Source organism: Lissotriton vulgaris, chromosome 1_1, assembly GCF_964263255.1.
Source record: "Lissotriton vulgaris chromosome 1_1, aLisVul1.2, whole genome shotgun sequence".
In the NCBI taxonomy this organism is placed as follows: domain Eukaryota; kingdom Metazoa; phylum Chordata; class Amphibia; order Caudata; family Salamandridae; genus Lissotriton; species Lissotriton vulgaris.
The window spans coordinates 1,083,974,635-1,084,001,964 of record NC_141685.1 but is presented as its reverse complement, the minus strand read 5'-3'; the positions used below and the strand labels follow the sequence as shown (position 1 = coordinate 1,084,001,964).

Genomic DNA, 27,330 nt, shown 5'->3' with positions numbered 1-27,330 from the left:
CACTGGCTGAGAGTTGAGAGCCGCATCAAATTCAAGGCCCTCTGTATTGCATATAAGGCAGTACACAACATAGGACCCAGGTTCCTGACGGAAGCCTTTCAGCCATATATTCCTAGACGGCAATTAAGATCGGCCAATACCAACCTCCTCACTGTGCCACGTACAAGAACCGCCACCTGGGGAGATAGACGTTTCTTGGTGGCCACCCCAAAACTCTGGAATCTTTTGCCACAGTCCATCAAATCTGCCCCTAACCTGATGAGCTTCCGCAGGCTCCTAAAAACGTGGTTATTTAACCAGTAAAAGGATCACTGACCCCAGTAGCTCCACAGCGCCGAGACACCCCAGGGTATTTGTTGCGCTATAAAAATTACGAAAATAAATAAATAAATAAATAAACTGGTTGCAAAGGGGAAAATTATCTCCAGTGCAAACATCAACTGTGTCCTGAATGCCGAAGACACTGCCTCAGGCAGCATAAATACTAGTATCCTGCTTCACAGACACACATGCCTTCATATCTTAGGCTTTAAACCCAAGGGCCAGCTACACCTCCTCAGCATCTAATTTGAAGGAGAACAATTTTTGGACCATAAGTGGATGGGCTGTCAGAGAAAATGTAAAAAGTGCCAGATTGCAAAGTCCATAGTTGTCCTCCTATCTATCACTTTAAGGCGCACTTCTCATAGGCAACAATCAGGGGATGGGGCAAGGCCACACAAGTTAGTCAACCCCAAATTTACCAGCGACGGAGGAGGGAATTTTATCTCTCTGAGGCAACTAGTGGTAGCTAGTATAAAGGGGCCACTGCTTAGATATCTACACCACTCCACCCAACATACCACCACACCAGTGGACGTTCAGTTATTATCATACTCTCTTTCAAGATCACGTACTAGTGATCCTTCAAAAGGGACCATCCAGCCAGTGGCACTACACTAACAGGGAACGGGTGTTTACTCAATGTACTTCCTTATCCCAAAGAAGGATGGTACCTTTTGTGGATTTAAGGCCACCCAATTGGTATATCCTGCTGGACAATTTCCACACAATAACCTTGACACTTGTTGCTCCGACAGAGGGATTATGGCATGTGCTGCTCAAGCGGGGCGGGGGCTTCATACCTCAAGGATATATACTTACACACTGATGCACTCCCCCATCTCCAGAGCCTGTGGTAAGTGGAGGCCACTACCAAATCAAAGTGCTACCCTTCAGAGTCACCATGGTTCCAAGGGTCTTTATCAACTATCTAGCAGTGGTGGCTGCTCATCTTTGCAGTGTGGGCATACACGCCTCTCACATCTTGACGACAGACTAAATGCCCAGCAATTTTTTCGACACACCAGGAAAAGCAAAAAGCTAAATTCTCTAAGCTTTACCTCCAGGTACCCACAGTAAGTAAGTAAGTATATATATATATATATTGCATTCTTGGTGAATCAGTCAAAAACCTATGCCTACGCTTTTCTGCCTTTTACACTTATCCAATACGTAGTGAAAGCAGCAGGTCTCCATGAACCTCGTCCTTGAGACACCAACATTGGCCAGACTTCCCTGGTACTCGGTTTCTGGAAATGTCCATCAGCCCACAGAAGAAGCTTCCCATCATGCCATACATTCTCACAACACAGACTACTATGACCCAAATAGCTCAAGTAAGCAATATCCCACCTGAGCTCTTATAAGTTCGGGGACCCTTGTCTCCCAGGTGTGTATGGCGATCCTGCGAGAGACTCCTAGAACTACTGCTTGCACATTCTATGCTGCCAAGTTGGAAGGATTTGTCCACTCCTGCATCTCCAAGCAGTTATATACTTTTAAATTTGAGGTGCAGGACAACATTCCCTATGTTTTACATTTTAGGAAGATAGGTCTAGCATATACAGCTACACACCTCTATTTAGCAGACATAGCAGCATACATGTGTTTATGCAGTCTCAAAATGGCAATACCCCTTAGACCACCACCAGCACATGTCTGGAACCTTAATGTGGTTCTCACAAGGATTAGGAGTCCACCTTTTGAGCCACTCTACTCGTACAGTTTACAGTTCCTTTTCTGGAAGGTGGCCTTTATAATAGCTATAATATTCACTCAGGCGAGTCAGTGAGTCAGCCTGAGTCTTACTGTTCAAGAACCATTCATTTAATACACAAGGACATTAGTTCTAAAACCAATCTCAAGTTCTTACCTAAGGTAGTCTCATCTTTCTACATTAGACTATTGAGCAGCTTCTGTAGTGCAAAAAGTGTTACGCATTTTAAATGTTAAAAGGGCACATGAACTTTACAGATATAAGCCTTTTGTGTAAGACTAGCTACCTTATTGTTGCTTTTAATTAACAATACAGGGGTCACACAATTTCTAAAGCAGGCACCCCAAGGTGTAATGTCAAATGCATCAAAAACTTGCTATGCTAAGACTAAAAATATACTCCCAGCACCTCTTAGAGCATACACTACCCTTAAAAAGGAGACCCATGGCTTTCGTAGGTAACCTCCTGTTAACTGATCTCTACAAAGCAGCTACTACTTGGTCAATACCACACATGTTCAGAAAGGACTACTGTGTGATATACTAGCTAATCAAGCAGCTATGGTTGGCTAGACTTTATCAAGGACTTTTTTTTAACATCTGTATCACATGCCCGCTAGCTGACGGGAGAAAACTCAAAGCATGTGTATTTACTGCCACTCATGCTACGAACGGAAAATATTACACGAGATAGCAGGAGTATGTAAAGAATATAATCTACAGCAGTACACACGAAAAACAAATATGTACATGGTAACATTTTCCTTTTTTCAGTCCTGACCAGAGGTGTATACTTCATTCGTTTCTACCTAGGCCTCCATATTTTCTTTCTTTTACAGTTCCAGTGTCAATTGCGTAGATTATATAGTCCTGATAATTTTGCTAACATTAATCACCGGGGTGAAAAGTCAACAGTTATTGCCAGACTGCTGCTGTTTAATTAAAAAGAAATATAATTTTCTGATTAACAAAGACCTGGAAAAGCTGGACCTAAAAAATCTTAGTTAGGTGTTGAAATGAGAACTAATTTTTAAACTTTTTTTTAAAAAACGCACAAATTCACCACTGACAGTTTACTGCACTCGCTATAAATTGTGCCTCTGCCATGCACTGCTTATGACCTCACATTACATCACTCATGACATCACTTATGACACTATGGTTCAATAATGCATCGAGTGTACATGTCTGGGTGCAATGCATGGAAACAGCGTAAGTCCTGGAGGCAAGTGTGGTTCTACATGTTGAAGGCAGTATAGCGCACAGTTTACAAATCATTAACGTTGGGGGACAAACTATTACTCAATGTTAAACCGGGTAAAGGCTGAGCACATCTGACATGGATTGCAGAAGTATGTTTTTAAGTAGGTTGTGGCTTAAAGCCAATGTTTGTTTAAAAAACAGTCTGTGGGAAAGGCCCGAGCTTCTATTGACAGATTATCCACCAGTAGTTTTAAAAGTAGGCAAATTCTATGTAGCAAGGACATTTGTAAATTGTGGATATTTTCAGAACTTCGCTGAAGATTGATCCATGGCAGATTGTTGTACAGAATGTAGATGTGTCTCCCTTACAGATGGTTTATCATACACCGGCATTGTAAACATGGCTCTAACACTGTACACCATTGTGCTCCTCAGGAATATATGCAGTGAATTTTACCAAACTACAGAGGATTGTCCAAAGGGCCATTTCAGTGGCAAATACACACCTGTCAACTGCTTCACTTACAATTGCAGGACATGTGAAGTCTGTAAGAGGGTAATGAGGGAGAGGTGTGGCGCAGCAGCCAGAGCAGATGACTCCAGAGCACGGGCCCACACTTCCATCCTCGGCGCCAGCTCTGCATCATGTGACTCTGGGCAATAGCTTACTTAATCTCCCCAATGGCCCCCAGCGCCTTGAAACCTTTAGGGGTGATATGTTCGCGCTTCACAAATATGGATTATTATTTTATATGTTAAGTTGAATGGAGTACAAACTCTTTTTGGAGAAGGTCAAGGGTTAAATAGTGGAGATCCCATTAAAATGTTTGTTAGATAGGTGATTGGCAGATGGTTAAGCCCATTATCAAATAACTGGTAAAGAGAAAATTGGCCACAGGTGTAGCGTACTCAAGTTCTTCGAGTCAATAAATCCTATTGGAAGCCATCACAATGACTGAATAAGGTATTCAGTGATGTGATCAACGCCATTTCAGATGTGATCACGGATGGTGGCTCAGTGGATTAATACATCCACTGCAGGGGTCTTTGTTCGACCTATTGATCACGGGTTAAAATCCCGGCAGGCCCTCTCAGCCTTTCATCCTTTCGGAGATCGATAAAATGAGTACCATTGAGTTGGGTAACAATAAACATCTGTTATTCAGCGACAAGATGCCCCTTTGGGGGTGAAAGTACGCTTTACAAATACACATGTTATGTCATTTAACATGTAATGAGTGAGGCAATGTGAGACTGTAAGCTGTGCATGGCAGGGGCGCAAGTCATAGTTAGCTCCATATACTAAAACTGATGCTTTCAGTGTTTTCTTAATCTTTAAATGCTTCATTTTATCTCACCCATTTATGTCACTTTAATCTTGGGTATTTTCAGTGAGTTTTTTTTTTTTATAAAGCAAGCCCAGATTTTAGAACAGAGGTCTTCAAACTTTAGTCAGCCGAGCCCCGCCCATCTAAACCTTTTTACACGTCGAGCCCCCCCCACCGCCACTACCACCTGACAAAAAAGATCTGGAAGCTGGCACTCTGCATCATTGATGGCCATTCCCTCCTGCGGAGCCCAGGTTGTATCGGCCAAATAATATTAAATAAAGTAGGAGCGTTTAGTAAACTGAAGTTTTTGTAGTGCATGTGCTTATTCTAAAGTTCAAATGAAAAGTCTCTAAGAAAAAATGAGCACAAAAAATCACACTGGTGATTTATTTTTCACATAAAACACAAAATGTAGGATAGATTAGCAAAAACACTCATACAACACAGGTGTGGGAGTGCATGTTATTCTCCACAGAGACAATGTGTGGATGGATTCTTGCTTCTGCCATCCTTAGGTTGTGCTCCACTTCCAGTCTTGTGCAGTGCCTGGAAACAGGGAGTGCTCACAATATTTTGCAATATATTTGTTGTAGTTTTATATAGGGCGAACATGACCTAAAGGTATTGAAGCACTTTACAGGAGCATCTTTAACATTACACAAGCACACATTCATTTTTTGTAAGCACAGGGAGATTCAGTGATTTGCCCAGAATCACAGGATGTTGAGCAGACATCAAGAATTGAACCTGGGTTCCAAGCTCTACAGTCATCAGCTCCGGCTGTTGTGCCACATCCTTGCCCCTAAACAAGATATCAGAAAAAGAAGTTCCACAAATCATGCTTTCTGACACAATTGAAAAATCCATGATTATGTGGAGTATGGTGGCCAGGTGTTGCCATGTCAGCAGGAGGCCAGCCGCAGTTTTCCAAGAAGGCCTAGGGGACATTTACATCATACACATTTGATAAGTGATTAAAGAGGATATATACATCTGTATTCTCTAGCAGCATCAAGAGTCAATTTGTTAGCATAGTTGGCTTATAAAGAAGATCGCCTTCCAAAGCTTCAGAAATAACTGCACAAGAGAACATTTAAATTTGGTCTACGAAAGAAGCGAGGACAGATGGTAAACACACATCACAATATTTTTTATATTTGACTTGTGGACTCAGCTCTAGGGATTGGAACATGTTAAACAAGCACCCGAGACTTTAATCAAGGTCAAATTCATTTTTTATATGTCACTGGTAATTAAGTGATTTTACCCAGGATCACACGATGTTGAGCCGAACCCACGACTCGAACTGGGTCCCCCCAGAACCAAAGGCAGCACCTATCGCATTAATGCCAAATCCACTCCTCCTTGGAATATCCAACGTTCGTACTAGTATTGGGACGAAGGGGAAAGGAGCGAGGCTTTAAAAAAATAATACAAAAGGCTCTTCACTCTTACCTGCCAGAGAATGGAATCTTTAGGAAGGATGTAACCGCTGTAAACTCCTTGCAGTGAAAACGTGAAAAGAAAAAACGTGGGAAGCAACATGTGGCGCAACTAGACAGAACTTGGGTGGGGGTTGACCAAGATTCCCAGGCAGGGCTGGCCCTAACACTGATCGCACACGTGAGAGGGACAGGTGAGTGAAGTGTCGCATGAGCAGGGTGAGTAGTGTGCTTGTGTGACTGCAGGGTGAGGTACAGGGTGAACTCGTGTGACTGCAGGGTAAGGTACAGGGGAAACAGCGCAAGAGTATTTTGAGTGCAGAGTGATCACTGTGAGTGCAGAGTGTGCGGTGTGCTCATGTGACCGCAGGGTAAGTGGAGGGAGAACGGTGTAAGTTCATGGTGAGTGGCATAAGTGCAGTGTGGTCACTGTGAGTACAGGATGAGAGGGTGGGTTGAGTGCATAGTGATCAGTGCGAGTACATTGTGATCCCTGTGAGTGCAGGGTGAGTGTGAAAGTGAAAGACGAGAATGAGGAGTGAGTTGTCTGAATGCAGGGTGCATTCCCAGACACAGTTGAAGTTACTCAGCATGTTATTGAGGTTTGGCATAGGGTTTCAGGTATAAGTTAAACTATTGCTTTTATGGCATTATTCAAGGTCCAGGGATCGAGGGTGGAGGAAATAAATATTGTGCTCATCCTGCAATAAACTTCCAGTCTTGCGATTAGGGTTGCCAGCTCAATATATTGATGTCCCAGAAGGTACAAAAGTAAGTAGTCCCCTAAAGCCTATTTTCAGCACTGATCTGTGCACACTTGGAACAGCAAAAATACATAGAAAGCATTTTTAATTGTGTTCTAAGGCTGCCTGAATGATCTATGACTTATAATTAAAGGGAAAAAAGATTGAAACGTCACATCAGAAAGGAATACATACTATTTTATTTATAACCCTATTTAGTGTCAAGACAAGGCCTTTGCAGGCTCTTGAAACAGCACATGGCTGGCATTTTTATTTTGGTAACCCTACTTTATATTCCTTTTCATGAAATGCATTCTCACATTAAGGCAGTAAAATGTAAGGAATAGGCAGAGCGGGGGCACAGGGGGTACTAGAACAAGAAAACAAGCTGTCTCTTTAATAAGTTTATAAAGGTATGTAAATATGCACATGGGGCAGATTTACAAGCCCCTTGCGCCACTTTTGTGTCACTTTTTCCATGTTAAAAGTGACGCAAAAGTGGAGCATGTAATTTCCTTATCTCAGATGGTGTGTCTCTGACATCCCAATATGCCTATCGTGGGTGAAGGGGTTACATTAATTTCTAATATGGCGTTTGTCCTGCTGAAGATATCAGACCAGTATTTCATTATGCGTGGGCAATAACAAGCCATATGCAGAAATGTCGCAGTGTCAGCCTTGCATCTCCAACATTTGTCATCGGGTCGTAGCCCCATGCGATGCAGCTGGATCAGTGTCCTGTAAAAATCTATGTAAAATTTAAATGAATTAATCTCAGTTTGTAATTGGGGGATAATAATTGCACCTGTTCACAACAGAATGCCCATTATTCCTCTGTGAGCAGAGGGTGTAGCTCCATGTTCCAGTCGATCATCACCTTTGGATTCATTATTGGTGCTGAGAACTGCGTAATGTTATATAGTCTAGTGATTAGTTTGCATGGGGATGGGTTCGTTATGGAGTGTTCGAAGGCCTGTAGTGTGGGTGGAGGGCCAGGGAAGGTGTCATGTAATGGTCGGCATGCGGCTCCGATGCGATAGTATGTTAACAATTCGGAAAATTCCTAGTCATTCCTTCAGGTGAAGCTATAAAATTGTCTTCCGGGTACTGGTCTGCAAATGTAACAATGCTCATCTGTCTCAACAGCTCCACCACCCCTTTGTCATCCAGCATGGGTATCTGCGGAATACATGCTAATGGCATCGAGGAGGCGTATAGGGTCTTCAGTTTCCCCATTTTGGTCAACCCCTTCCAAGCCCAGTGTACTGTTTCATTAGTGTTTATTCCCACTATGGGACACTTATGAGGCTGGTATAGAGCCGCAGAGAGAGGGGATGGTGACGCTTGAACCCACGTCACCGCCACGTGAGGTTGAAACTGTGTAGGGTGCAGTCAGTAATGAGCAAATTGAGCTCGAGTGCAATAAGCGTATAGAGTGATATCAGGAGCACCCAGACCCTCCCTGGACTTGCAGGAGCGTCAGTAGTTCCCAAGCCACACAAGGCTGTCTCCCCGCCCTCACCGAGATCATGAGCGATAGCATTGGTTTGAAAAACACTCGTGTGAGGGGCAAAGGTATATTGATAAACATATATAAAAAGGTTGGTAATACTATAATTTTAGCTATGGCAATTCTGCCTGCAAGATAAAGAGGGAGTTTAGCCCACAGTCCTATTTTCTCTTCCAACCACTCCACCACTTTTCCATAATTCATCCTCCAAATCTCCTGTATGTTACTGCTTAGCCAGATCCCCAGGTAGCATACCGGCACATCTGCCCATTTGAGGGGGAACTCTATAGCGAATGTTAACGTGTGCTCAGTGTGGGGGGGGGGGGGGAGGGGGGGGTGTCGGGTGTTATCTCTGACTTAGTCCAGTTGATATGTACTCCAGACAGCCCCCCAAACATTTGTATCTAGCGTAATATTGGGTGTAAAGAGTAGAGGCGAGAGGGGGCAGTCCTGTCGCGTGCCTCTCCTGATCCAAAAAGGGGAAGAAGTTTGTCAATTTAACTGGATCCTGGCTGTTGGTTCTGCGTACAAAACTTGGATTTGTTCAATAAAAGTCTGACTTAGTCCCAGTCTGGCTAATATTAGTAAATAAATATGACCACTCTAAAGAGTCAAAAGCCTTGGTTGCATCTAGGAACACCGCACCTGCTTGTGTTTGTGGGTTCAAATAATATAATACAGCACAGAATGTTCTTCGATTGTGTGCAGTAGATATAACAGGGATACATCCCGACTGATTCAGGTGTGCAATTAACAGGAGCAGAAGCTGTAGTCGATTAGCTAATAATTAGACATCGATTTTTGGGTCTAAATTTATTAGCGATAGGGGCCTGTAAGAGTCTCTCTCATTAGAGGGCTTGTTTAGTTTTAATAAGGATGGTATAGTTGCCTCCCGCATAGTTGGAGGTAGTGACCCGGTCTAGAGCCCTCTTGTAGACCGTTAATAGGTGGGGGGGGGGGGGGCAATATATCAGCGCAACATTTATAGAAGGCTGCGGGGGGGGGGGAGGGGGGTCGGGTGTTATCTCTGACTTAGTCCAGTTGATATGTACTCCAGACAGCCCCCCAAACATTTGTATCTAGCGTAATATTGGGTGTAAATTGCTTACTGGTTTCTTTTATACAATATGTAATCTGCATAAAGCGAGATGATCAGTCCTCTTGTGGAAAATCCTACATGATGTTTTCTGATTCTAACTGCTAGTGGCTTCATTGCAATAGCAAAGAGTAGACGCGAGAGGGGGCAGTCCTGTCGCGTGCCTCTCCTGATCCGAAAAGGGGAAGAAGTTTGTCAATTTAACTGGATCCTGGCTGTTGGTTCTGCGTACAAAACTTGGATTTGTTTAATAAAAGTCTGACTTAGTCCCAGTCTGGCTAATATTAGTAAATAAATATGACCACTCTAAAGAGTCAAAAGCCTTGGTTGCATCTAGGAACACCGCACCTGCTTGTGTTTGTGGGTTCAAATAATATAATACAGCACAGAATGTTCTTCGATTGTGTGCAGTAGATATAACAGGGATACATCCCGACTGATCCAGGTGTGCAATTAACAGGAGCAGAAGCTGTAGTCGATTAGCTAATAATTAGACATCGATTTTTGGGTCTAAATTTATTAGCGATAGGGGCCTGTAAGAGTCTCTCTCATTAGAGGGCTTGTTTAGTTTTAATAAGGATGGTATAGTTGCCTCCCGCATAGTTGGAGGTAGTGACCCGGTCTAGAGCCCTCTTGTAGACCGTTAATAGGTGGGGGGGGGGGCAATATATCAGCGCAACATTTATAGAAGGCTGCTGACGGGCCATCCGTACTAGGTGCTTTATCAGCCGGCAGACTGTTTATTACCTGAACAATGTCAGCCAACGTAAAGGGTAGGTTTAAAAATTCTCTGTGGGCTTTGCGCAGCCATAGTAATTCAATAGAGTCAAGGCTGGCCTGTAGGTCCTCTCGCGCCGAGAGTGAGAGGAGGATTATAGAATTGAATAAAACTGGAGGAATGAGTCCTTTATATTTTGCGGGTTGTGTCCATCATCTAGGAGTTCAGTGACGTATGTGGTACTATGGGCCGTGCGAAGTGTATTCGCCAACATCCTTCCTGGCCCGTCTCCCTCCCCATATCTCCTAGCCTGCGCGTATTTGCCAAGAAATTTCACTTCCCCCAGTGCCTCTTCTTCATACTCAACTACCTTTTCCATCATCGTTGCAAGCAGGGTCTCTCTTTCTGAGGCATACTACTGATGTTCGAGGTCTCCTATTTCGGTTTCGAGCTTGGCTAGGGATTGTTGTATGGATTTTAGAACTCCCGCCTGCCTGGCTATACATTTCCCTCTGATAACTACTTTGAACGCCTCCCAGAGTGATGCATATGAGGATACCAAGCCCAGATTTATTTCAAAGTATTCCTCAATGTCCTTCCTAATCTCTTCCCTGAAAACTGCATCCAACAAAGCGTTTAGGACAAGATTCCAACTAAATATCAGTTTTTGCTCACCCTGGACCTCTATTTGTACGTAGCAAGGTGCATGACCAGATAGCGTTCGTGGGCGAGGTTGCAAGTTCCTCCGAGACTAGCCAGTAATATAACCTGGACCAGGCACTGTGCTGCGTTGTGATGCACGTTCCTTCAAGAGTCTCGGCTATCTAGCCAGCCAAATGTCTATCAGTTTCCCCTCTGCAATTATACTGTTCAGGGAAGCTCCAGATTTAGGGTGCAGTCTCCGAGAGGCTTCCAATCTGTCCATGTCATTGTTACGGATGACATTGAAGTCCCCTCCCCATATTACTGTGTCTACTCCCAAAGTAATGATATTAGCCTAGATATTTTGAAAAAAGTTGGGGCAATCTACATTGGGTCCATATATTGCAGCCATTGCTATGCACAGTTGGCCCAACACGCCCAACAGGATGACGTATCTACCTTCTGAATCTGTGTGAGAGTGATATGGTCAATTTCAAACCACTGCGAATCAGGATAGAAACCCACAAGCATTGTTGGAGAAGATACAGGAATATATGTTACCCCATCTTTTGTGTTGCAATTTAAGTGTGGAAGAACTGTGCATGTGCGCTCCCTGTACCAAACATGGTGGACAGGTCAGCTCCAAAAAGTTCTTGTAACAGCTCTTCCACATATGTCTCCATTTTTAGGTCTCGCCTGGGAGTGGCAGGGCAGAGCCCTGCCCTGCCTCTGTGAGAGATCTTGTAAATACAAGATTTGTATTGGGTAGCTGACTTCCCAATGGAAAGGAGTGTTTTGGGTGCCATCCTGTCCGTTTTTTGGACAGCCCCTCCAGACACCATGGCCTGGTTTGCGGCTGTCGTGAAGACTTCTCTTATCGGCTTGTTTATTTTAACAAGCAGATAAGAAAATTCTTCAGTACAGCCCTGAAGTAGGCACGGAGCTGAGAGGCGCACAGGGTCACATGAAGGACAGTTGATCCCGGCACACTGTGTGTTTTCCTACCGAGGCACATTTAACAAACCCCGCACATCCTCAGTAGCCAGCTTGTTAAGTTACAGCCAGGACGGTTATTTTTAAAAACTAGGTGTTTTACAAAATCGTTCTAGAATTGGAAAATGATCCTGCTCTTGCATCTTAAAAAGGCATAATGCACAAAGAATTTCAAAAGACATGTAAAACCAGCCTCCTTTATCGAGCCCCCTGAAGCTTTTCTTCAAGCCGTTAGCTCTGGGAATTGTGTGCGTGTGTGTGTGTGCGTGAATGCGTTCTACAGCAGCCAGTGTTTTTGACCTCTGTAAGACGCAGGTTGGGAAAAGAAAGACAGCTGCATGCGCCATCTCGCTCTTTGTAGCTCCCGCTCATGAGTTGGATTTTCCAGCATTTGACCCCTGCTCTGCACGGGCTGCTGTCCAGAAAGGTCCCGCCTCAATGTGGAGTGTTGCGCCTACCACCCGCTGTAAACTGCCCAGGAAGAGAAGAGGCTGGTCCCAAAATTGCATCCTACCAAAGGGTGCTTGGGCTGAATGGAACTGCCCAGCACACCGAGTAAACATACACCAGAGAGAACCCCGTCCCCTCAAGTGCCAGTACTGTAAGCTTTTCATTACATGCTCAAGGAAACTTATCTCACTCTTACTGGGGCAGGCTCTGCTATGAAACCGGCTGTGCACGGGCACAGCATGGAAGACATGCCTATTGTCCCTTGTGACTTTCCCACACGGCTCACTGAGGACGTCTCTTGGGCTTTTCTCTGCAGAGTTCATCACAAGATCTGACAGTGTGGGGCCAAGAGGAAACGATTCCATATCTAATCCTGCCTCAATTAGCTGGCCTCCTTGAAGGATTGTCGCGGCAGTCGATTGTCCCCTGGAGGGTCAGCCTTGCTGATGTTACAGGGAGTATTGTGTGTACCTTTTATTACTGGTATACCTTTTAACATTGTAGCTTGTTTAGTCAATTAGCAGTTTGAGGAAGGCAAGCTCATGTTCAGCTATAAGGTTGCACCCTACAGAAGCCGCTCTCTGCAATATCCGCGCGCTCACGCCCCCCTGCTCTCTTGCGCCACGCAGACCACCATACCACAAGTTGCCTTCTCTCCCCTTCTTACAGCATCGTGCACCACACAACCCAGTGTTTCCCCACATTGCCGAACTGGTACCTCTAACCCCGCCCGTGTGCAAATCACTCTTGCCCTTCATCTGTGGCCGTCACGCCCCACAGTGCCCCGCCCCGCAACTCTATCCCCCACCCCCATGCCTAGGAACGCCCAGTGCACTCCAACCTACTCGACCCTCTTCACTCTTATCTGCAGAAAACCTCATCCTGGTCAGCTTGGCACCCGCCCGAACATTGCAACCACATTGCAACCAGACCCTTTGCTGCTTTTACCTAAGCCACCAAAACAGCAGCCTCCATGCCCCTCCCTTCTCGCTGCACCACCACTCAAGCGCCCAGTCTACCTCTACCCGCCTCCAACATTAACGCGTCCTTTAAACCCCCCCCCCCCCCCCCCGGTTCCGTCCCCCCATTCCTCTTTCTAAGTACTCCGAGACTAATCATCAGGCAGGATCACAAAATGTTGAACCACGCCGAGATCAAAACTTCACCGACCCAAATTTATACCCGGATGTCCCCCCACTCCAGCTCTTCGTGGGCACCCAACCTCTTGCATGCAACCATCCATAGCACCTTAATCTCGGCTGTGCCATCCCCAGGTGTCTTCGCACACCCCCCATCCCCCCGCCTTGCCAACGCCAAACAAACCACACAGCAACCCGCCTGCACCTATCCTCTGGAACCAACATCACCATGCCCACACCAATCCCCTCGTATGCTCAACCAAGCTCCAAGCTGTGGCAAGCCCCACAACTCGTCCCCCACCCCATAACGAGGTCTTCCCCACACAGATATCCTGTAATCCTGTCCGCCCTCCAAGAAATAAACTCAATAAGCTATTGGTATTATAAATGACAACGTGCTTTTTTTCTTTCTAAAACATAAGTAAAAGGCATTGTCATTTACAATGCGAGAGTTTAAGCTATTGGCATTGTAAATGACAATGCCATTTATTTATCGGTTTTCAAAACCCACACATAGCTAAAAAGTGTGTCATTTACAATGCCAAAAGCTCAAACTTTTGCATATGCGAGACCTATTGCATTGCAAATGCTGGTTATTGCAGTGGTCTTAGGTATGCTCGTGATACGGAGGTTATTGCGGCGTGACCGGGCTTCAAGGTCATCATTTTTTGCTCTGATGATAGTTAGTACTTTGTCCATTTGTAGTTCTCCGACGTGCGTTCTCAAGCTGGTCTAGTCTCATGGACGTCGACTTTCCTTTTTTACCAGGTCTAGCTGGGAGGTAAGTTTGTCTAACTTATTGTCTATCGTTTTGAGACTTGATTTTATCTCTAGCAGTAGGGCCCTTAGATCTTCATTCTGACCTTCTGCCTCTTCACTACATGCCTGCTCCATCTCTGGGTCATTCACGGCGTCCTTTACCCTGGTGGCGCGTTTGCTGTCAAACGTTAATCTGGGTTGTTTGGTATTGTGTTTTCCCATGTTGATTAGTATGATCTGCCCGGCTTAGTTGAGGCACCTTAAGATCTTGATCCCCTCACTGTATTTCTGCTGATGGGAGGGTGTTGATCTTCCAAATTGATGGAGTGCAATACTGATAGCCGTTTTTTGTGGCCCCTTGGATGGTTATTTCTTTTGCATGATGATCAAGGACTGTCTCTGGCTGCGAATTATGGACCCTCGATACCCTGCAGCTCGATAGCCAAGCTTCACTTGTGAGGGGCTTTCTATTTCCCCTCTGTCGTCTAAATGACCACAAGTTTACCTCTGGGAGGGCTTGTTTCGCGCCTGTGTACCGCAGTTAGGCTTCCCAGTTTCAAATTGATGCTTTTGGGGCCCTATTGACGCAGCACGCCCCACATGCCCTCAGTCAGGCCAGTTTCCGTGCCAGGGTGGTCTACTGCATGTCTACTGTTGCCGCCGGGAAAGGGGGGGGGCTCTAGATCATGGCAAGGGCTTCAGAGCGGGTCACGTTTCATCTTCGCTTCAGCACTTTATTTTGGCTTGCCTCACCGCTTTCCAGGGGTCCCTCCGTGTTTCTGCTTAGCCACCACTGACCCGTCTTTCCTTTATCAGCACTGGGCGGAGGGCTTATTGCAGTGGTCGATAAGGCGAGCAGCAGCGGTGTAGGTCTCCTTATCCTCGGGGGCAGTGCAGGAGGTTTCTCCACATGCCAAGCCAGGCGTGTGGATAGGCTGCAGTCCGCGGGGCTCTCGTGCCACAGGTCGGGCCCCCAGCGCCCACACAGTGCTCCCTCTCAGCCACCGCGTTAACCCTTGAGTCTAATGCGCTGGGTTGCAGGTGAATTAATGCATTCCATGGGGTGTGCGGCAGCAGCGTAGGTCCCGAAATCCACTGGGGGGGTGGGGCAGCGCAGGATGTGCCACCACGTACCTTGGCGTGAAGATGCATTGAAGGCCACGGGACTCACACCACAGGTCGGGCTCAGAGTGCTCCTCTCTTAGCAAACGCCGCTCAGTCTACCCTTAACTCCACTGCTCTGGGCCGCAGGACGCGGCAGACAAGGTGAGCTGGGCAAGCGCAGGCCCCAAGGTCTTCTGAGTGGGGCAGCGCTGAATGTGTCCACATACCACGGCGGGCAGACGTAGGCCTCAGGGTCTCACTCGCCACAGGCCGGGGCCCAGGCCGCGTGCCTGCCCACAGGCCCTAAACAGGAATCGCTTATGGTTGGCACGTGCGGTTATCACCGCGGGGGTATGAATGCACTCTTCTGCCCCCACAATCGGCAAGGTGTTCTTTGCCCTAGCACCGCCATGGGGCCACAGCATGGGTCCCCAGTGGCTCACCAGGCTCCACACAGCACCATACGTTGCCACTGTGTCACTAGGCCTCGCTATGTCCGCTGGCAGACATGGTGCAATGCGATATCACAGATGCCCCATTTTGGTTACATCTGGGTCCCCCCATCCGTCCCCAAACTTGTGCTGCCGTTTTATGTTGCAGATAGCTTCTCCAAGCACAGGATTATGATTGGATAGTGGCATGGCCGGTAGAGCCCTCTCACAGGGCGGCCATCTTACAGCTCGGCCACGCCTCTGAGTTACTTTAACCACAAAAATGCCCAAGGGTCAGGGTGTTCCCACCCGGGCCCCCTTAAGCCCTTTTTTAAAAAACGTTTTTTGGATACAGGAAAGAGTCCAGAAGTCCTGTAATGGCAGCAGCATGATTTTCTTCATAATTGCGCCAACCCACTCAGATCGCCAAGTACCATGGCCGACAGGAGAAAGAGCACCCGTAGCTAATTAGGAGGCCCCATTTTTATTTATTTATGGTACTGCAGGGCTCTCACTGGTCCCCGCAGATATAATTAATCGCCAATTGCTTAAAAATGAATTTACACCAAAAAACAAAAATCGGGCTTAGCGAGTATAATTCAAACTTTGAGCAAAAGTTGGTGTAATTTTGTTCATACTTTTTCTGTATTGGAGAGCAAGTTTCCTATGGGAACTAAAATGGATAAATCAATGTTTTGAGACCCCACCCCTTTTTCTTGGCGCCCCGCCTGACACATTAGCTCAGCTTAGACGCAGCCATATGCACATCAGCCTTGACCCTGCTCCAGTAGGAAGAGTGCAACCAGAGCCGCAAAGCCAGATCATCTCTTAACCAGAACCCAAGCAACCCAAGACCAGTTTTGGCCTAGTTGGACCTCTTCGGTTAGGTGCAGCTTGGATCCCAGTATCACTGTGAGCATGGGACCCACATCTGGGGACATGATTGGCCACTTAGGGCTTTACATCACACAGAAAAGATGATGGGAGAAATGCTTGCAAATAGCAGTTCAGGCTGAACTGTTACTGTTGGACCAGGATCAAAGCTGATTTGTACATGGCTGGGTCTAATCTGAGATGGCAAAATGGTAAGAAAAACGATGGACTGCGATGTGGCCCAGAGTAATTACCCGTGGCTAAGACTAATTTAACCATTCCATCCACGTTTTTTGTATTCCTTGTAACTATTACCAATTCAATTTTAGTTTTCTTCTTGAAGAACAAGGAATATGAGTAGTCACTCGCTGAGTAAAGCCAAATATTTAAGATCCTTCAAGAATAGCTTGTACTAGTTTGTATTTTTAATGACACCTTACAGAGCCACTGTCCTTGACATGAAACATCCAAACAGAGAAATGGCTTTACAGTTGGCAGTGATGTGGTCTCACCTGTAGGTCGTCGTACAGGCTGCCGCTTAGGTACATGTCCCGCAGCGGCATATCAGGAAGCTTGGCATGGATGAAAGTGCGCAGCTCGGCACAGATGTCCACAGCAGCTTGCTTGGCAAGGGCCTGCTCACCCGCTGGGATGGCCACATGCTGGCGGTAGTAGGCAAAGAGCTTCTCCTGCATGGACAGACGCAGACGAGCCTTTTTCATATCTACTTGGACTTTTCTGCCCGAGGGTGTGGTTCGGAGAGTTTCTGTTGGAAGAGAAAAGACAGTGAGAAAAGGAGGGACACATGAGGAACAGAAAAGAGCATTAAGGAATGGGAGAATGGATGATTAAGAGACAGGAAAGGAAACAAGGGAAAGGAAATGAAGCAAGAAGGGAGTGAGAATGGAAAAAGGGGGGCGGGGAAACAGGAAAAGATGAGTGAACGATGAACAAAGCATCACAGAAAAGGAAAAAAGGTTTCCTGATGAAATGACGTGGGAAAAAAAAAGTTTAAAAAAAAAGGTGAGTCAAGAGAAATAAAGTGAAACAAAAGATTACATGGTAGGGGACAAAGGGCGCTGTATTGGTATTTATGCAGCACTTTCTTACCCAATTTAAAGCCAAAGCATTTTGAAAAGCCGAGCAGTAACTACTCTATTTCAATCATTTACATAGCCATTGGATCCAAAAAAGAGATGGTGAAGCATCATAGTGCCTGGTTGAAAGTGTTGGCTGTAGTTCAGACCTTTCAGGGTCATTAAAGGGTAAGGTGCCTGAGGGTTGGAGATGTCATGTAATCAAGCTTTGCTTACCTAAGCACAGGGAGCGTGCCTTGGTCATCACATTGCTATGAAGCGAAAGGAGAACACAAGGTCTTCAGAAGCTTGCAAACCTAAGCAGAGAATTAGCGTCCACTTGTTTTTCCTTTTTGGGGGGGGGGGGGGGGGGGGGGGGGAGTAAGGTGGGTTGATCAATAGTAGAGTTATTCTGTATCAGCCAGTCCTCTTTTGGAAGTAGCACTTGAGTTTTAACTACAAGAAGATTGGATCCATTATGGGCATCAATCAGCTTGTGAAGCAAAAAGCTTTGTACAAGATTCTTCTAGCCATAGACTTGTGGTCCATATTCACAGCAAAATCCATTACTTATGTAGAGGTGTCTGGAGATTGTCCGCTTTCCTAAAGGTGGACCAAGGTGAGGTCTAATTTATTCCAAGCTCTTCGAATGGAAACCTAGTTTCTGGGAAGTTGAGCTTCAGGATATTATGCAACATTAAAAAACAAGCATGTGCAATGCAATAGGTCTCGCATTATGAAAGTTTGAGCTATTGGTCTTGTAAATGACAATTTTTTTATTTATGTGTTGGTTTTGAAAATAGCTAAATTAATAGCTTTGTCATTTACAATGCCAATAGTTATAACTTTCGCAAATTTGACACCTATAGCATTTGTAATGCAACATGTTTTGTATTTACGTGAGTTAGATGTATTGATATTACAAATAACAATGGCTTTTAATTTTTTTAAATAATTAATACTTAAATAAAAGTGATTGTAATTTATAATGGCAATAGCTTACACTTTTGTAAATAACTTTTGTGAAGAATATGTTCAGTGTATTTTATTGTGATGAAAATCCAAGAACAGAAGTGAAATATTAACATCTTTTTGTGACATTTGTAATAAAGCTTGAAACATTGAGAGAACATATTTGAACCAGTTGTCATTGAATGGTTTCACAGATTGATGCTGTGATGGTGCGGAGTGATAATGTGGTGGGCTGACGTAAGGACGATCGCTGTGCTACAGAATGCCATTGATGGATTACTCTGTCTGCAGCAACAGGGCCACAATTGATGGTTGTAGGGACAAATCGGAGCCCCAAGCTGGTACCGCCCAAAGGTGCCAGCTAGTTTTATTCTAGCACCTGGCACCCTTTAGAACAATTCATTTATTAAAGTATTATTATTCTTAATCATCAGAATGACAACCACAAGCGCAGTGAAAAGACTTGCCGCATGTGCTGTTAAGGATGTAACAAAGACCCTGCAGCCGCTATGGACAGGGTGGTCACCCTTCAGCACCCTATGCCCTTCTTAGCCGAAAGTCTCTGCGGATCTGAAAAATGCACGAATTTCAACAGCCTCTTAATCCATTTCAAATGATAGTTTTTCAGTTTTAAATGTTATCAGTGGTTATGCTGTATCAGATGATACCAAGTAGCTGACTAGGGCACCATCAGCAGGGGGCGCCAGTCTGGCCCCTATAAGCAGTAATTGTTAACAACGGTTTCATAAGGGAAAGCCTAGTGAGGGTTGACCTAGGGTGACATAAATCCTAGCACCAGTAGTTTTAGCATGTAAACTTGAAGGCTTCAAAGATTTCTGGAAGTGGACACAGGTAAATTTTGAAATGCAAAGGGCGATCATAGTCCGGCGGGGGAGACACACACACACACAACCTGGTCTTGTAGAGTTTATCTATTCTGCGTACCATTTCTTTAGTGCAGAAATGTCTTATGGAGAGTACAATGCATATGCAAAGTTTTGGTTAATCAGTTTAGGGGTTGTTGCCACTTCTTCTCAATTGGAATTGAGAATTTAAGCTTTTGCAATGAAATGAGCAGTTAACAGATTGCAAAGCACCGGAGAGTGGCTTACGGAACGTGAGAGGATTTTTAATAGACCATTAATATGATCTGGATCATCCAAAAAGTAGCCGGACCTCTTGGCTTTCTTGATCACCTCTATATTCTTTCTGCAATTGATTCTAATGCTTATGTGACAAATTCATTTCCACTTTCTCTCAAAGTTTCGAGTTGTGTTTTTTTATGGGGGGGGGGGGGGATAATTTTATATCTAAGTTGAGCCAGCCTTCTAATTGTGCTGTCAATATTGGTAGGCTTGGAGGCGGAACCATTGTGTTGAGCATCGCAGAGTCGACTAGCAGACAGCAGTACAAAATGCATCCAAGTTTTTTCCATGGTTTAGTCCATGTAGTTGCATAAGCGGGTGGTGGGAAGGTCGTGAGATGAGAATGTTGAATGAGGGTGAAGGGAGATGGGGTAAGAGAAGGAAGGGCTGACACTAAATGAGAGAGAAAGACTGAGCCTGACCCCCCCCCAACTATTGATACCTTAGTCAGTCTATCCCACCTACCTCTATCTCACCACACAAAACATCCTAACTTCTCTTTTGCATTAGATTCATCTGACCATCTTGTCAACTAAACCTGGACTTTTCTGATCTCGATCAATAATTCATCTCCAGCTATCCTCACCTCTCTCAAATGCGGATGAGTTAGTAGGCAGCGTCTGTAGGGACCGGCTAACTCCACTCTTCATATCCTTGTTTAAGGGTCGTGAGGAGGACCCAAGCCAGCTGGGCTCCTCCCAACTCCTCTTGCCTGATGAGTTTGCTCTGCTGGGGCTGGCTGGGGCACTGATTGCACGATCATACATCTGAGGAGGAAAAAGGGCATAGGCGACTGTTAGTGCAATAATTCAAAGTCATGCGTGTAGGTGCACCTACAATGTGTCTTTACTGCTTTATTTCCAATCTGTACCTAACAGATGTCCACAGCTCGATTCAGCAGCTCAATTTATCAAAAATTACATAGAACTCAGGGGGACCTACGTGTATTTCTAGACAGTTGGGGGACACCATTGCCAAACGTCAGGAAGTGATAATTATATAGCAAGTACCCCAAATTGGATGTAGTTGTTAAGACTCAGTGCACCAAAGGCTTGAACCTGAACTGAGACCAAGTATTAACAGGTGCTAAAATGACAAAACAAATAATACAATAATGATACAGACTGTGCTGCACTACACTGCAAAACATGCCTTTTTTATGCATAATTGTCCGCCCTGTTGCATAAATCCAGTGGCCCCTAGTCCTAGGGTAAAGCCTTTGCTATAGTTTGCAAGAGATGTTCAAGTCATGCGGCCTTTCACCAAACCCTTGTTAGCTATGACAAACTGTTGGTTATACTTTACTAATAACCCATACAGATACATGAACAGTTTAGTGTTCGCGATTTTTGTCTAGGGTGTCTGTTCCTTGGCTAGACAGCTTTTGGTTAATTCAACTAACCAGCTCTCCTCTCCAGAAGGCCTATGTTCCCACTAAGACAGCAGCTGAGAGCCCATGGATGAAGAGATATGCTCTAGATTTTTTAACCAGTTCAAACCAGTACTCTCCTAGGAAAAACACCCTTTACATAAACCTCAACAGGGATGTGTACCAACCCCCTAATCAACCCCAATGTGCAGTCATAACAAGCATTTACAATGCAATGGTTTCGCCTTTGGAAAAGTTAGAGTTATTGGCATTGCTCATGACATTTCTTTTTTTTTTACTTATAAATAAATGGCATTGTTATTTATATTGCCAACAGCTCTCACGGCCCACACAGCTCTCTCAGCCCACACAGCCCACAGCCGACACAGCCCACACAGCTCTCAGCCCAACACAGCCCACACAGCTCTCAGCCCAACACAGCCCACACAGCTCTCAGCCCAACACAGCCCACACAGCTCTCCCTTTAAAAAAATCGATGCTCTGCATACATGTTAAACAATCGTCTTACTCCACCACCATTAAGAACAGGTAGCCCTTTCTCACCGTATCATATATCCATTACTGGATTTTTTTGATAAAGGTCGCATGATCATATCTATGGTCAGATATACTTTTATGTAAAGATATATAAAGAGAAAAGAGTTGTAATGTCGGTGCCCAAGCAACTGATAGCCTGCAGTCTGAATCAAGGGCCTTTGAAATTAAAACACTTATGAAAGTAAGTCCAATATTGCTCTGAGCAAAGTCAAAACTCACTTTGTGTATTTTGTAAAGAATGAGTAACAATGGGTCTTGCAGACAACTGAGCATTTGTGTGGCATGTCTAGAGTTGTTATTGCAAATAAGTGTTGCAAGTAGCAATTGATGTGCTTGCTCCTCTCTGGGTGATACCTAAGACAAGTCCCCGGTCAGTAAGCACCAACAGTAACTGACACACAATTGCAAAGGCATCCCTTGTTCAGCCACCCAAACTTGTGAAAATGATTGAATGGCCCACAGGATAGTGTAATCAACAGTAGAAGATGGGTTTTCCATCAGTAGCAAGCTTTGAAAAATCATAAAAACCTTACCAGACCTGCAGGTCTGATTACATGAATAATCTATTCAACCTAACTGTAATGCTCTTGGTCCATAAACTGGTCTCAAATTGTGTGATCTTGGGCAAATATCTTATTTTTACTGAGCCGCCTTGTTCTTCATAGCACATGAGAACACCTTCAAATATGTGCTTTCAATTCAATTCAATTCAATTCAAAAAAATCTTTATTTCGGTAAAAGTTTACCATAAAAGACAATTATATAAAAACAATGTGCTTTCAGAATTTCTCTTATTAGAGGCACTCTTTTTTCTTTGATTTAATAGACTACAATTATGTTCCATGTAAAATTTGTACCTAGCCCACCTACAGGGTACACATGACCCCCGACTCGCCTCTTACTTCACTAATTGAAATGTCATCAGGTCGGTGGCAGGAATGATTTTTCAATTTCTGTTTAAAAACTTCTCACTTTAAATAAATATATTACTAAAACACACAGTTTCCCACTGACATGCAGTCTTACAACGTGCTTTCCGAATAGCAGCGCTTCTGCTCCACATACCAGTCATGTGCGCAACTCACACATAGAGTCTTCATCTAGGCGACCAAGGCGGTTAGTGTTTGGGAGCGCACAGGCAGTTGGACTGTCCAAACTGGTTGGAGACAACTATTCAAACATGTTGTAATGGTCCTAGCGGGGCACCATCCGCTTGGCCATGCAGCTCTAGATTTGATGGAATGTTTGTGTGTTAAACAGCCGAGGTTGCAACCTCTATACAGTAAAATTCGAAACATCAAAAGCGAGCATACAAATACATTGCGACCAGCATTTAACAACAATGAGCTGGTAGTATCGAAGAGTTTTTCGCTTTTCTTGACAATGCGAATTTTTGAAGCGTGGTTGTAAAGTTTAAAAGTACAAACACGTGTATGTAAACGTGAATGTTTATCTTATTTTTAAACATTCCGAGATCCCACTTCTCCTGGTCCAACCCCGCTCTTTCGACCTCAATAAATGTGTATTAACTAAATCTGCGCTAATGCCCTGGGCTGCCCGTATTTCAGCTCTCCCAGTCCGCTGTAATTCCCTGTCTGATAGCCTGAAAGGCCCGCGCCGATTCCAATACACAAACCGCCCAGGGGCTATTACGGGTCCCCGGACTTTTTCCTGTTTGCATGACAAAGACGGAACGGCAAATCCTGCAATTGGGATAGATAATCGCCCCCGTGTCAAATGCTCGCAATCCACATCCTTTCTCTCTCTTCGGAGGGCTCGCTGTCTGTTTGCTCATTCATTTTACTTTACTGGCTCGGGCCTCCAAATCCGTGTTCTCAGTGGGGAAAGAGAAGCCGAATTTCTGTTTGAAAGGACACCATGCGGGGTCTTAAAATAAGTCATGTGTATCCCCCATGCCCCCCTCCTCCGACAGACAGAAACGTAGATTTTAGCCTTTGAAACATACAGGGGAGGCAAACAAGGCAGGTAAACAAAGCAGGGAAGTGAGCCTTCGGCGTCCACCGCCGTCTGGAGGGTCAAAAGGAGGGCTGGTGTGTGTGTGTCTGGGGCACGACACCGGAGCCTGTGAGGAGCACATGTGCACCTCTGTGAAGGAGACACAAAAGGCAATCAGCATACGAAAGAGCGTCTCACGGAGGCCCGTCTGTGCTGATCCAGTAACAGGGACATTGCTATATTGTTCTGAAGGGAAATCTGGATGGACATTTCCGTGCCCACTCGCCCTGTGTAGCTGTAGCCATAATATAAGAATTTCAACAAGTTAGATTTTATATTTACAGCAGTATCTGCTAATTAACCCACAGATTCTAATGAAGGCCTCTGCAGATATAAAAAACAATATCTATACTAATACTTCACGTACCTTCCCTCATCCCCCGGGTCTGCAGGCTCAGGCTCCCGCCCGCCCTCGGCAAGGCGCACCGCAAGACTCGCAAAAGCATCGCAGCCGCCATGCTACTGCTGCTGACATTGACCCGTCTGACAACCGTGCTTCCGCTTCCGCTTCCGGGTAAGTGAGCCGGGAGAGTCACGACACAAACGCTGGGCAAGTCGGGCTTCCCTCCTCCGCTCTGGGGGGGGGGCGGACGGGAGAGGACGAGGGGGGCGGGAAAGGTCACGGACGTCGGAAGGGGGGCGGGAGAGGACGAGGGAGGCGGGAGATTATTATAAGGAGACCCGAGCAGCAAGGGAGGTGCCGGCAATGCCGGAACAGACTCGGGGGCGTTCCCGGCGTCGCGTGACGTCGGCAAAAGCCAAAGAATGTCGGGAACGCCCCCGTGTCTGGTCCGGCATTGACGGACAGGCCCCTCGTCCAATGGCAAGGCTCCGTTTACGGAGCCAGCCAATCAATGACGAGGGCCGAACAAAAGCCACACTACAGTTCTCAACAGGATTTCGCCTGCGCCGAAAAGATGCGCAGAGCGCATCTTTGGCGAGGCGAAACCTAAAAAGGAAGGTGTAGCATAGTCCTAAAAAGGCCACCCAATTGTGCAATATTTCTTTTAGCAAGCATGAACCCTATGGTAGCCCACTGAGTCTGATGAGTGTTCAGGTCAGTGGGTGTCACTTTAAATTTTAGTAAACAACACACGCACATCCACGTAGTCGCGGGAGCAGGACATAGAGTAGCAACCAGCCCGAAGGGATAGAGCGACGAACGCCGAGGTAGCGAGGAAAGAACACATTTATCACACACCGGGTAAGAACGAAGCTTTGAACATCGTGTACTTGTACACGTTCGATTAATACAAAACGAGTGATTTACCGAAGTTTTTCTGTCCCCCTTACAGTTTGAAAGAATTATTAAAGGTTAGTGTAATACGCGCATTCTTTAAGTCAACAGGGCTATAAGGTATTTACATACGTGTGGTTTACAAACAAAGGTTCTTTTGCGTTTTTCACATTTTTTAATAGGCATACACTGTTAAAAGAGCACGACACAATGGGTACCAGCAAGTACATATATACATGTTTAATTTAACCTTAGTATGCATGCATGTGGTAAAAGACCAAGTACTCAACATGATGTATTATATTTTCAGACAAAGTTATCCCCTGATGCAGAGCAGATGCTTGAAATGCATTGGGACTTAGCATAAAAATATGAAATCAAATGTATAAAATATGGAATATGAAATATATTGATTGAAAAACTCGCTACAAAGCAAACGTTTGGAAATGATAACATTTACAAACAGAGGTTTGAAACAAAGGAGTAATAATTGAATGAAAGAAAAAAAGGAGTATACAGAGAAGCACATAATGTAAGTAGGGGATATACATACCAATACTTTGCCGTTATGGATTCAATAGCAATCTGACTTTTCTGCAGTGTCTCCCTCGTCGGTACAGGTCCCATCAATACCACCCTCCCACCCTCATTCTTCATCTGTGCTATCGTCCTCAGAGTCTAGCAATGGGTCACAGATGTCCCCTCGGTAGGTATTCCAGGCTGCCCATATATTAGTCCATTTTCGGGGGCTCTTTCGATTAGCATACACTGTCCGTTCCGTGACCATAGTCAGATCAATATCTCTGCACCAAGTCGCTAATAACGGTGTTTCCACTGCCCCCCATTTCTGCGCAATATTACGTTTCGCTATCATAAGTCCCAATGTGACCCAAGTTTGGCCATGGCGGGTGAGGTCGTTGGGCTCCCATATGTTGAGTAGGCATCTACGCGGGTTAGGGAGAAGTGACACCCCCATCGCTTGCGATATTGTACGTAACACCTTTCACCAGTAGTCCATTATTGCTGCACACTCCCACATTGTGTGTATGAACGACCCCTCCTCTCCACACCCTTTAAGTCAGTATGGATGTTGCGCCCTTTGTATTTTATGTAACATGGTCCTAGTGTAATACACTCGGTGTAAGATCTTAAGTTGTACTAACCGAAGCCTTGCAGAGATTCCCACCTCCTTAGGTGATGCCAGGGCCTCTTGCCACTCTGAGTCATCTATATCGCCCACCTCCATCACCCATTTGTCCCGCAGTGCTACCGTCGGGTCTGGCAGGTTGTTGATTAGCTTTCTGTATGTGAAGGACGTGGCTCGTTTTTGCATGTGGTCAGTGAGCAGTCTGTCTTTTAATGGGGCTGAGTCTGGGACCTCTGTATCTTGCGGTATTACCGCTAGCAGTGCATGCCTTATTTGGGTGTACCTATAAGTCTCGGTCGGGCCCAAGTCATATTGTCGCTGAAGTTGGGTAAGTGTTATCACCGTCCCCCCGTCCCATAGGTCGCCTACCGTGGAGATGCCTATGTTGTCCCACTGGTCAAATCCCTTGCTATTTCTCAATTGTCCCAGTTTTTTGGTATCCCAGAGTGGAGTAAGTTTGGTGATAACCCCTCTCCATCCTAACCTAGCCTGTGCTGCATGGCATATTGTGACCGTGTGTTTCGTAGGGCCCTCCAGTTTCCGTGCCAGTCCTTTGTTTTATAAGACCGCAAGCATATTATTCGTGCCCAGTTGGTTTCTATCTGCCCTAAAACACTGCTATTCATTTTTGACAAACTTCAGTACTTAAGATTTTTTTTAAATCACCATCACCTTTTTTTTTCCAGGAGAAACAAGATGTTACAATGCCTATCTGCGAGGGTTGCTTTTCTAGTACTCCGGGGAAAAAAATGATTGTACAAACTACCTCCACTATGGAAAAGAGGTATTTACATAAAGTACTCCCATGTGCATAAAATGGTCTTAATTGTAGTACTTCACATTAGAGTGCAGGCACAGCAGTACTCCAACTCAGAGGCCAACTATGAATCAGGGTTCTCACACTGACGGGAGAAAGCTCTCATGCGGGCCAAACTGCAAAACATTTGCTCCACAGTAGGAGCGCCTTTGAGCATCTCAAAGAGGTGGCTGAGACCACTTTCGGCTAATCACCGGTGCAGGAAACTGCCCCCTTTTTACATGGTCACCCCCAGTTTGTGCCTGGTATCTGGTGCAATTTTGACAGAGGTGCACTGTCTTCCTGTTATCCAGGTCCCCAGAGCCAGATCTTTCCCTAAAACTGTACTATTGTTCCCACAATCGACAATACCTTTAGCACCCCTTTTAAGTCCCTAGTAAATTGTACTCCTGGTGCCTAGGGCAAAGATGCTAAAGAGGGTCCCTAAGGTTTGCAGCATGTATTGTGCCACCCTTGGGGACCCCTCCACATCAACATGCAAACTGCCATTGGAGGCTCCGTGCTAAGGTGTAGAGAAAAGGG

General features: G+C 45.3%; 1 protein-coding gene across 1 annotated transcript in view; it reads right to left on the bottom strand.

The window, feature by feature from the left end:
* Positions 1–27,330, bottom strand: part of MIEF1 (mitochondrial elongation factor 1) — a 65,864-nt gene that overhangs the window by 18,053 nt on the left and 20,481 nt on the right. The window contains exons 2-3 of the mRNA XM_086963448.1: positions 20,251–20,431; positions 16,984–17,237 (exon numbers count right to left, since the gene is read on the bottom strand). Coding sequence (XP_086819574.1) covers positions 16,984–17,237; positions 20,251–20,431 — 435 coding nt within the window. The remainder of the gene's footprint in view (positions 1–16,983; positions 17,238–20,250; positions 20,432–27,330) is intronic.